At 33.5% G+C, this 12754-nt stretch overlaps 1 protein-coding gene across 7 annotated transcripts in view; it reads left to right on the top strand.

Moving 5' to 3' along the window:
- Window positions 1-9324, top strand: part of LOC132297474 (uncharacterized) — a 56520-nt gene extending 47196 nt beyond the window's left edge. The window contains exons 5-9 of one of the 7 annotated variants that reach the window (XR_009479237.1): window positions 1077-1193; window positions 3150-3201; window positions 3820-4201; window positions 8752-8803; window positions 8982-9324. Coding sequence is in view for 4 of the 7 variants with exons in the window: in XM_059794921.1 (XP_059650904.1) it covers window positions 1077-1193; window positions 3150-3201; window positions 3820-4187 (537 nt within the window). In the remaining 3 variants the exon portion in view is untranslated. Of the gene's footprint in view, window positions 1-1076; window positions 1194-3149; window positions 3202-3819; window positions 4409-8666; window positions 8866-8981 lie in introns of those variants that run through there. The other 6 variants (XR_009479235.1, XM_059794921.1, XR_009479242.1 and 3 more) reach the window with 6 other exon arrangements.
- The last annotated feature ends 3430 nt before the right edge of the window (window positions 9325-12754 follow it).

Here is a 12754-nt window from a genome sequence, read left to right as displayed (position 1 = left end):
TACATCATGAGGATGTGGTGTTTGACATATAAAGATTTCATGATGTTTATTAATAATTAATTTATGACGTTTATTAATATTCACTCTAGTAAAATGAAACACTTTTTACTTTTTCTTTAATTATTTATTTCATTTTATTGTATCATGAATTTTGCACTGTCCAATATACTTCATATTTTGACCATTTTATTTTGAGTATTTGCTATCAAATTATATTTGTACATATGCATAGAGATCTAGATGATGGTAACAAGTCCTTGTAGAAGAATTGATGCTGCTGAATATCCTCTTGATATATAATATGCACTCTCTCCGGAAATTGTATCAAGTGTTCTGCCTAGGTCACTAGAGTGAATATTTTCCTCATTTCTTTAATCTCTCATTTAATGGTAGATGAAAAGGTAGCTTTGAGGACTGATTTTCTTGTAAGCTTGCGTTAATTTGGCTCTCTTTATCCTTGTTAATATCTTAATATAACTTAGAAAATCCAGGGGTGACTACATCGGGGCATTTAAGTTGCTTTTAGAAGTTCTATTTATTGTTGTAAAGATTCTCCTCAATTGAAGCATCAATTCTATATATCAACGACAAAACCCATGAAATTGTCACTTTTTTATAAATACAACAATTGTACCTGGAGATTGGGTAACTTGTTCATAAATACAAACCTGGAGACTGGGCGAAGTATTGTCGTGATTAAAAGAGATTGTTCTGTCTTGGATCCTTTGAGATGTTAATTCCTGAGATATATTTAATACTGAAATCAGAATTTGCCTGTCCTCTTCATTATTTATAGTTTCTGTTTGATAGTGCGAGTGTGGAAAATGGTGGTGGCTGCCAGTCTCCTTTAACTTCATGTTTTGTATATAACAGTGATTTTTCTCATAACCAAGGATTCACCCGCATCACCATCTGAACATGAGTAGGAATTGGCCATTTTATAGAGAATAAATCATCTTCTAGTCTTGTTATTGCTTATAATGTTCTATGAGTTCATGCAAGGTACTTGTTATAAAAGATATATGTTTATTAATATCCTATTTATATTTATAATTTTTGTAGCCTGGTTTCTCTAGATTTATTTGCTACCGCGTCCTCTGGGTGAAGGTTTATCATATGAAGTTTTCTGCAAGGATCTACGCCCATCCTTGGATTGGTCTCCAGAATGTGGTTGGACAGTGCCTATTCCATTGGTAGCTCCGTCTGTTCCTCTGTTTGCATATTTGTATCTACCTGTTTTTTCCTTTTTTCTTTCACTCAATCTTAATTTCAATGTTGTGTATATTCTCTTGTTATTCTACTTGCACATTATTCTGTTATTATTCTACTTAATCAGTACTTTTGTATCCCATTACCAATCTAAATTATGAACGTAGCTTATAAAAGAAGGAAACAAGATAGTACCAATGGCGGTCCTTTGAATTGCCGTATAGGTCTCGGTTGTTCTCCACAAATCTGTGATATTCCCATAGGTTGCCATTTTCTACTGCAGCTGGTTATGCACGATTTCATTAGATTTTTTATTTTATTTACAAGTAAGATTTCATTAAAGGTGCTCAAGAGGGAGCGCTCCCAAGAGATTACGCAAATAGCCGAAAATGGTTTAACAATAATTTATTCCTTACAGTAGTTGTAATACTATTTTTAACAACATACTGGATGTTATAATGCTTTTGGATAGCAAAATTTTGGTTATACTCACACTTCGAGCTTGACAATTATTTGGAGACAATTAACCATTCTGCAATATCCATTGTTTGTTTAGTGTTGAAAGACATAAAAGTTGAAGAGAGAAATTAAACATGAATAACACAACACATAAAGCCCATAGGGCTGCATCTCTTTCATTACATTCTCTCTTGATTTTGTTTGCAATAACCACCTATTTATAGGTGAATTGGGGAAGACTTGTAATAAAGGAATTACACATAAAGTAAAATATAAATATGGCAACAACTTGTTGCCCATGTATTGGAACATTAACATTCTGTCAAGGAGTGATTTAAGGGCTTAAATCACTCCAATAATTATTCTCCAACACCCCCCCTCAAGTTGGTACATATGGATTTAACTCAAGTGTCCAACTTGAAATTAAATATGAACTTGTTGAGAGTCTGAGATTAGTTGATCTGGAGATCCGAGACAAGTTGATCTGAAGATCCGAGACGAGACGAGATGAGACGAGTTGATCCGAAAATCTGAGACAAGTAGAGTATATAGTAGGGCATTATAAACTTGCTCTGATACCATGTTGAAAGATATAAAAGTTGAAGAGAGAAATTAAACATGAATAACACAACACATAAAGCCCAAAGGGCTACATCTCTTTCATTACATTCTCTCTTGTTTTTGTTTACAATAACCACCTATTTATAGGTGAATTGGGGAAGACTTGTAATAAGGGAATTACACATAAAGTCAAATATAAATATGGCAACAACTTGTTGCCCATGTATAGCAACATTAACATTCTGTCAAGGAGTGATTTAAGGGCTTAAATCACTCCTATAATTATTCTCCGACATTTAGTATAGGCATGACTTTTTACTTGGTTGTTGATGCATAGCCATATAACAAGAGATCAGAATGGGAGAACTTAATTAAAATATCTGAACTTCCTCGTTTGCTGTCTTGGAATGGAACTCTAGATTGCTGGAACTTTGCCTTGGAGTAAATTTTTGACTCAGCTTACCCTTTAATCACTCATGTTATTTGACTGGCTTTCTGATTATGCATTCCAATTGCAATTTCCAAACAAGTACTTGCTAGTTGTTGAAGGTTTTGAACTTCTGATAAAAAAAAGATGATATCTTTTGAATTGAATTTGAAGGATCGAGACTTACGTTCAGTTCTAAGTTATATAAACCTAATAGTTATTTTTGCTCATCTTTCATTATTATTGATAATAATCCTATTTTCTCGAGTCCTTTGGCAGCTGCTTAATGATAAAGACGGCAACTTTTACTTGCTACAATTTTCTGTACCTTGTCTATTTGTATTTCTACCTTTGTTTATTATGTAATTGGGATGCTTCTTTTGCCTTGTCATCGCTAGAAACCTTTTTCGTCTTTTGATGTTGCACAATATTTTCATAAATGGTGCTGATTCTCTCTTTATCGTTTAATATCTGTCTCAATGGCACATTACAGGATGGTGAAAATTTTCGTCCTTTTGCTCGGCTTATTCAGCTGGTGAATCAAGGTATGATATGAAGCAGTCTAAACATTTATGGCGCAGTTTTTTTAGAAAACTTAGTTTCTTTTTTCTGAATTGGCTTCAGTTCAGTTAAATTAGCGATCAGTCTTGCTAGAAACTGATTGAAATATATCAAGTATAGAATTTGGCAGAGGTAAACAGTCTCTTTAGTTGGGAGACCATTTTTAGGCAGGTATACCATTTATAACGTCTCTGACTAACAAAAATCTAGATACTGATTGGATACTACTCAACATTGAAGTCTGCCATCACTCTTCTTTGGTGGGAAAATTGGTAACATCTTGATTGGATGCTTCATCTGCTTATTTCTGTGCATTTTGTCATTGGTGCTTAGTGTATCCTATTCTATAACTAAACGTAGAAATGTAATAAAAAATACATACGTCTACAGTTTATTTTGCTTTGAGAGTTTAATGTATATACACAGTCGAGCATCTCTTTTCAAATGAAAGGTTGAGAGTTCAAGTTCCCTTTGTGTGTGTGTGTGCGTTTTTTATTTTTTAGGGGGTACTTACCAGATATATATACATATATTACAGCATCAGATGCAGTATTATATAGGCTGGATTGTGATTTAATGATTCCATTTTTAATCATATTCAGAGAAATCATTACCTGCTCTGGATGAAGCAAAGCTGTCTGTACCGAGGGGTGTGCTGAAACAACCATTGAGCATCACTGTTTCCAAGGAGGCGATGCACATGCCAGAAACAAATTTGGAAACTGAAGGGCATGCTGGGGAAGGCCTGTATTATCGCGAGGAGTCGTCAAAGAAGATGAGAACTGGTGGAAGCATTTCCTTAAATTCTATGTGCTCTGACACTTTAGAAGCTGCAATTATGGATTTGGAGGAACTTGCAAACAGGGTCAAATGGCTTAGGAGCATGCTAGAATTTGGAATTCCTTTGTCCAATGCTGTGAGACCTCCATGGAAGTTTGTGGAACACCATGCATCATCAGCACCAAAATGAGTGATTAAATAAGTGTAAGCATGTATATTCTTGGCTCTTGAGATGTGTTTTATTTTGTGTGGATTGGTACACCATATTCTATGCCATATTTTTGACACTTCAATATTTCCATTATTTCTATCAGTTTTTACTAAGTTGCATTCCCAATTCACGTTGGGTTGCATGTAATTCATCTTTTTGTGTTTTATGAGAATACAATGATCTGAACAGTTCATTGTTTATGGCGTGTGCTTGTGTAAAATAATGCAATACACCATTACAAATTAAGATCTGCATTATGGAAAATTCTATAAGGTGCTGTTTGATAAAACTGAAAATTAACTGCTGAAAATTTTAATTACTAACATAAATTGAGAATTTCTTTAATACTACTACAAATTTTAAGTGTTCAGTGACAAGTGAAGCCCACCTCACTTGAAAATTTACCCCAATTTATGTTGCAAAAATAGGAGCCACACCGTGTTATCAAACACTTTAAATTACTTGTGTTTTGAGAATTAAGTACTAAACTGAGTCATCAAATGGAGATTAAATCTGGATTATGATTTTGTATAACATCGAATGAGGAAGTAAAAATATTATGTCGTCGTCGTTATCATCATCATCCTTGCCTTTATCGCGTACAAAGGGGGTTGGCCACATGGATTCTCATTATTCACTCTTTTCTATCATAAGCCATATCTGCTACTAGACTTGATTTTTTAAAACCATTTCTTATCACTTCATTCCATGTTAGTTTTGGTAGACCTCTTTTTCTCTTACCCTCTATGCAAATCAATCTCTCTCCTCACGGGTGCATCTATAGAATATGCCCATACCACCTAAGTTTACTCTTTCTTATTTTCCCACTAATAGGCATCACACCTAATTTCTCCCTATCATCAATCTCTCTTATCTTTTTGTACAATTAATCCTATGTATCGAAAACTTCAAAGGGGATTTGATAAAGTTTTTCGGTCGACCGTCTACCTGACACCAACCCACCTCTTTTTGCATCTTGCCTTTGGTATGCGCAATTGGAGGGTCAAATAACCTAATTTTGTAATCTCTTCTACCACAAATTTTATGTCAGAAGATTAAAGAAAATTTTGGAGAGAATTGAAATGTACCTACTAGTAGCCATGGTATGAGCTTCCTGTTGTATATGTGCATATCTATTTGCTCAAATTTCCTTGATGCATCCCACATCTGGTTATATTTGTGTATATTGCACATGTTCATAAATATGGATCTTTTTAAACCTACCTTTAAACTGCTTTCAGGGGCTGGGCCGCTGGTTAATTATTTACCTACTTTTGGCTGGAGGAAGTTTCCTTTTTTTTTTTTTTTTGGTTTATTTTTTAATTAAAAAAACTTGTGATTGATGCCTTTGTGGTCATTTAACACGAAACTCATTTCTCCTTTTTCTCCTCTTTGATCCTTTTAGAAGATTTCCTGGGATTTTGAATTCTGCAGCTCGTGCTCCCATGTGAAACAGATCCCCTTTGATCTGCAACCTAGTCTATCTTGAAGCAATGAGTATAGGGTTATGACTTGGTTAGATTGGCTTGGGTAAAGGGTATACACTGCTGAGCTGAGTGCATTTAGGGTTATATGCACACTGCGCCAAACGGAAAATGAACGCAGCCCACTTACAACTGTTGAGGAAGACTAGGATTAATTCAATCTGCATTGAAGCCTAGATTCTAAAGGAGAATTTGGGAGAATTTGAGAAATTGTTATTAAAATGATAACATATAGAAATCATATTGATAGACTTCTTGCGGCAGATTGAAGGGGCTGTTCTTTTATAATACAATCAATAATGTATAATCTTTCTTAGACATACTTTAGAAACTCCATTCAGCTGTAACACCACCTTTTCACTTTCCTAAATAATCACTTAGTAATTCAAAGCTTAATTACTACTTTGTTTAAAACCAGAATGACTATTATACTTCTTCAACAAACTTTGTAAGACGGGATTAATTATTTGCACAACACACAGACATGTACAGACATATATACATATGTAATTATGTAGGTATGTGTACATATTGTATAGGGTACTCATGTATGAGCATATATCTGAATGCTTCTACTTGAATATAATTACATATATTTTGACATTATACTGTATGCATATATGCATGTATACATGTTTATGCACATAATAGAAGTATTTTGTGGTATATCAATCGATAGGTTAATTTGTTTATCTAGAAAACCAGAAAAATGAGTTAAAATTCATTGACTGTGCCCGGATTCAAATGCAACTTTCTTTTTCGGTGCAGAAAAGTTCATTTTAAAACAGTTTGAGCCTTGATTACCTTTTTTACCCCATAAATTTGCTATCATTTTGGAGTCAAGACTCAAGAGTCGTACAATCTTAAGCTAGGAAGCACAGGCACGTCTATAAGGGTGTAGTATCTATGCCTGTCATGTGTTAGACACGTGTGAAATGTTCTTGTCTTTTGTTTATTATTTTCTTCTAAAGATTTTACATGTGATGCAGAAGACACTAGAGACAAGGTTGTGTAATTTAAAATGGAAGAAACAAGAGCTTGAAAATAACAAAACTCTAGAATGAGAAGTAAACTTCCTCCCTAAATCGGACAACATTTAAAGAGATAAGCCTGGACTCTGAACCTGATTCAAGTTAATCCTAACCAAACTCCCTAATTTGAACCAATTGTCTTTCTTACCCAACAGCATCTGCCTTTGTCATCGCCTCTATCAGCCACAATCGCCACCACCCCTGCAGCACACCATCACAAATATATCCCAACCTTGCTCTATTCTATACATGTTAAAGTATATATCCTCGTTGAAAGTATTTGGGGGAGAGAGACTGCGAATGGAGAGAGGAAGTGTTGGGAGAAGAGGACTTTGCCTGGGGATGAGATGTGAGAGGGTCGAATTTTTGAAAGGCAGCCAAGTGGTTTGTTCTTTGAAGAAGATATTATGTTTGTTGTAGAATTTTCTGGTTTGGGTGTGACTCGATACACTTGTTCATATAGCACCTTTTTTTGTTTGGCTAGCCAAGTGGTGCAATATACCCATGTTCATATGTTTCTTTTTCTTTAGTTATATTTTATGATCAAATATATATATTTATTTTGAGTTGTGTCGCCGCCATATCTATTTCCTTTTGTGTTGAGAATGATGTTTTGATGAGTCCTTGGCACCCTGCCATGTCATATCTACATTCCTTGTCTTCGTTTCTTGGACCTTAAGAGTTACAGTGCTGGAGACTTGTAACCTTAAATCTCTCTGATTTATATCCATACTCAAAAGTGGAATAGGTAAAATATGAAGTGCAAGCCCCTTTCAGTGGCGTAGGATGTTTACATTTTCTACAATATTGACATAAGTGAAGAAAGTTTGCTTTATAATAATCTAGCTGCCGCTATTTTTTGTGTTTTTATCACAACTAGAGGAGAAAGTCTGTAATTTAAAATGAAATTTGAAAAGTTGTTACTTTATATTCTTTGTATCCTTTGGCCTTTGACCTGTTGCGAAGTTTGACTTGCCAATCCTACATATTGATGCCTAGAGTGGCCATCTGATGCATGGATGTTTGGATAGATTATATTCAATGCGATGAAACTTTGAAGAAAATTATATATTTTTCTCTTCAAAAATTACCTTTTTTTTGCTTCAGAATTGGGACTATTATTTGTTTGTGATTCAATCTTTTAAGTTAAAAGCTTAAATAAATTTTGTATACATGATGCATGAAAAATTTGGATTGATCTTTTAATTCTTTTACATTTCACTGCTTTAAAGTTTCCAAAATGTACATTATTTAATTTAATGAAGTTCTGTTGTTACCTTTCACTGAATATTAGTTAGTAAAGATATATATATATACAATTCATGCTCTTCTGAGGTGGTGTTTGATAAATTAAAAGTTAAAGTACTGGAAATTTAAGTGCTGAAGTTTTAAGATGTAATTATAAACTCAGATTTTTTATTTTTTATTTATTTATTTTTTTGCTATATATATATATATTTTGGGAATTGAAGTGTTCAACATTCAGTGAAAAGTGAAGTCACCGTCTTTAAGTGATTTAAAATGCATTATGAAACTAAGTTAATCAGATAAGCACTTAATCCATTCAGAATTAAGTGCTGAATTAGGTTATCAAAAAACATTTTAATCGCTCTGTTTTGTGATGTTAACTTCCTAGGTCATATATTAACACTCCCTGTAGTAATATTACGTCTACCATGAAATCCTGTGTGCATTATCTGCTGCTGTTTTTATTAAAATATGTGGTAAACATTTGAGAGAGAGAGTTTATATATACCTGGTTGTGATAGGCATATGTGGTTTTGTGGTTTCATATGGATATTATGACTGAAGAGCATGCGTCAGTTTGACCATTGCATCACTTGTTTCCCTTGCTCATTATGTTTTTGTTTTCGGACCTGGCATTAAGAAAATAATATGATTGAAAGTTTGATAAAATTTGTTATCATGGTGTTTGCTTCTAGTTGAAGTACAGTTAGGAATATGCGAATTATACTAGAACTGTCATCTTCAACACTGGAGTAATCAAATGTCAATTGAATTTGTCAGGCCTCCAGCAACATCTTGGATCTCTGGTCAAGCAAGTATTATTTCTCCTCTTGTTAGTATTCATAAACATTTGGCGGTGGTGTTGGTGTTGGTTGGATTACTGATTTGAATGAAGTGGGTTTTTTTTTTTTTTTTTGCCCTCCTCTTTTGCTTTTTATTTCAATATAAATCATGCATAAATATGACAGATATGCTTACATGTATATTTCTCGTTATTTTGTTGTTTACAGGAGATTACTTGATGCGGCATAGTCTACTGAACCATGTTCCAATTGAGCATGGGGAGAACCTTACAGATGTATCATGATTCTGATTGAAAAGCATGTTACTTTGTGTACCTACTTCTGTGTAGTCTGTGCCTTGAGTGCTCTATTTCAGCCTGGTATCAGTTCCTTTTTCATTATTATTATTATTTTTCTTTTAAAATTTTCTTTTATAAGCTCCACGTATCAATTTGAAAAATTGTATGTATTTCGGGTTCACTCTAAAATCGCTACGCTGGACATCTGTTGAATTTTATGGTGCCATTTTAGCACGAAGTTGTAAAATAATGTGACCTGAGCGTTTCAAATACGGCCTCTACTTGTGATTCTTCTAAAGCAGTATTACCAAAATTTCCATTGATCTCTGTATGTTGTGTGGATGGATTCTTTATCATACAAAATTAAGCTGAATTTTTGTACGGACCATTGTAGATTGAGATGAAAATGTCTAAATTTTGGTTGGTTAAACCAAGTAATGTAAAGTGTGCTTTAGAAGTACATTTTTCTTGGTCTTTAAACTTCTATTTTCAGTGGCCTTTAAAAATTGCATTCAAGGGCAGTTTGATATCTGATTTGTCTGAATATCTACTAAATCAGCTAAAATGACCATGTTAGTCAGTAGTTGGGTATGTCAACTTGTTTATACATGAATGGAAATGAAAATTTCTGAAAAGTAACTAATTTTTTGCTCGAGTGGTTTCATTTGGTACGAAGCGCAGAAAAATGGGTGGAAGAGAATGAGTTTAATTTTAATTTGGTTTTTTTTGTTTTTTTTCGCTCCTCCTCGTCTCTTACCAAACCAATCAGATTCTTCTTCGGTTAATTTTTTTTTCGCTCCTGCGGTGAAATCTCTTACCAAACACTAGATTTGCAGCTAATCAGTTCATGAGTCGCAAAACAAGAAATCAAACAGAAACTCTCAAGTTTATATATGAAAAATCAAGTCTATCTGAAAGTCTTAAAAAATTTTAAAAAATAAAATGCAAAGAATATTCACATTTTTCTTTTCTTTTCAGTATCCACTTCAGAGAGAGAGAGAGAGAGAGATTTTGGAAGATAGATATCAAGAGAGATGCAAAGAGAGGGGTATGGTGGGAGTAGATGTTGGGTGCGTGTCATATCACAAGTGTACACATGAAGTATAATGTACTATTTCATTATCAGTGCTTTAGGTGGGCTAATTTTTTTTAAAAATAATGCATTGCCATTGAGTGAATACACTAATGACATGGGTGACTGGCGCATTCAATATCTACTTGTATGGTAGGGTGATCACCTTTCACCATCTGGCCTTGTACTTGGGCGGGTAGGGCGGGTATTCATTATATGCTTCCATCCCAGCCCAAAATCAGTTAAGAATTCCCCATATCAATTCTGAAACCAAGTCGGACTGCTAAAAAAAAAAAAAAAAAACTTAGCATACAATTCAAGGACTTTGTGAAGGTCATAAAAGTATGTTTTTTTAAATTAATTGGGATTTAAATTTTTTTGAAAATGTACAGAAAAGATTACCATTTTGAAAATCTCAAAAACTCTAATGTTTCACAGTTATGAGAAATTATATCAAAATTGTAATTACATTTAAAAGCAAATTCTAACTATTTTAAAGAAATGTGGAAAGTAATATGGAGAGGAGAAGATCTCCCTAAAAACTTTTGAAAACCTATTGAAAACGTGGATCTTCTTATTGTACAAAATTTTGTCAATTTTAGTGGTATTATGAACCCAACTGAAATTCTCAGAGAGCTTCGATTGTACCCCCCAAGACCATGGTCGTAATAAGAAACCTAAAAATAATAAAAAAAATCCCAAAACTAGTTATAAAACTTATTCGAAACTACTAGCTCAGTTGGTAACTATAACCTTTCAAGGGCATTTATGAGAGCACAATATATATATATATATATATATATATATATATATATATATATTTACATTCTTAGTTGGTACTCATGTGATTTGTACGCAACAGAAAATACTTAGAATGTTTTGTTTAATTTAAAAACAGATATTGTGTTTTTCTAACTTACTTTATTTTAGCAATTAATAACTTAATATCATGCTATCTAAAATAAAGTGAAGTAAAGTTAGAGATGAAATCAGGATTTTAGTGAAGAAACTCCAGTTGATAAAATACGTCAACTGTTTGTGTGGAAAAAACCTCGTGGACTATGCAGTCCAAAGTAAACAGATACACTATGCTTGAAACACAGTACACTGGCATTTGACTCTGTTTCACATCTTATCGTTCTACCAAACACCAACTGCTAACAATCCTCTGGCTTTACGACTCCCCGTGCAGCAACAACTTAACATCAGGCTTATGCTTGATCTTTGTAGAAGAGTAGCAGGTAGATCAGACAACACTCCTCGAATGCTCTAACCTTTTTAAAGTGTGATTGCTTTTACTTTTATTCTTCAATCGTCTGAATTCGATGTAGAAGTAGATCTGCTTTTGTCTGATCGATGTAGATGTAACTGTATAATCATGATCAGGATTTGAACAATCACGATCAGGATTTGAACAATCACGATCAGGATTTGAACGACACAAATCTAAACTTAAGGGTTTATGTGTATATGTTCTAGAAAGATAAACAGAAAATTCTCTAAGAATTTATGAGACAAAAATCTTCCTAAGGCTATTTGAGAATAATAAACTAATAATGCAAAAGCCGTAATAAACCAATGTATATGACATGGTTTATATAGAGTATAGAATGACCTAATCCCTTTGAAAATATGAAAAAATTTGTGCATAGGATTTGGTACAATTCTAGAGCAACTGGGAAACAAATCAGGAAAGGAAGCTGAAAGTTGTAAACCTATCAGGACACCTTGAACCAGTTCAGAGGGGCTGAACTGGTTCAAGTTTGGCAGTAACTTTTCGAAGCCAAACTTTACATCTTGAACTGGTTCAGAGGGGCTGAACTGGTTCAAGTTTGGTAGATTTGAAACTTTGGTTCCTTCAGCCTAAATTCATTTTACGGTAAGTTCTGAACAAAATGAAAATTGTAGAATGTGTCCAACCCTGTTTAGAATCCTTTCTAAAGTGTTGTTCTTACCTTTTTCTTCAACTTCAATTATGGTAACTTTGAACAACTTCCCAGTTCTGTAGTTGCTGTCGAACTTGATAACTTGCAGAACAAGTAATTTGAATTACAACTTGACTTTGACTTGTTTTGTCTACAATAATTGCCAAATATAAAATAATATCTCACAATCTCCCCCTTTAGCAATTTTGTGACAAAACCCTAAAAATAATTTTCGCAATCTACCCAAAGCAGAAAAGTAAAGTACATTATTTGTTTAAAGGCAAAAACACAAAATATGATCACTTTTCTCTTTTCTTCTTGGATACACGGCTTGACCTGATTTTCTGCAGACTATCAAGCAACAACTACCAGTGAAGTTTAATAAATAAAAATTTATAAAACTCTCCTTTAAGTATATATTCAGAATATATCCAAAAAAGAAAAATATCATCTGTCTGTTTCTCCCCTTTAATTTCTATCTGTGATCTCCTCCTTTTTTGTAACTATCAAAACATGAGCAGATAAATAAGAGAACAGATAAATTCAACCCAAAGAAGTCATGTAAAGCATATTCTAAGAATATCCAAAAAATATTGACAATGTGATCAACATTCAAACAAAACATGATATTATGATGCATGAAAAAAAATATCATGAAAAACAGCATCATTGTCTCGTCAACCACTCAGAGAAAATAAACATCAT

Source organism: Cornus florida, unplaced genomic scaffold (genome assembly GCF_030987335.1).
Source record: "Cornus florida cultivar Cherokee Brave unplaced genomic scaffold, ASM3098733v1 CherokeeBrave_3.0.0_Hap2_Chr01, whole genome shotgun sequence".
In the NCBI taxonomy this organism is placed as follows: domain Eukaryota; kingdom Viridiplantae; phylum Streptophyta; class Magnoliopsida; order Cornales; family Cornaceae; genus Cornus; species Cornus florida.
This window is presented reverse-complemented; position numbering and strand designations above follow the sequence as displayed.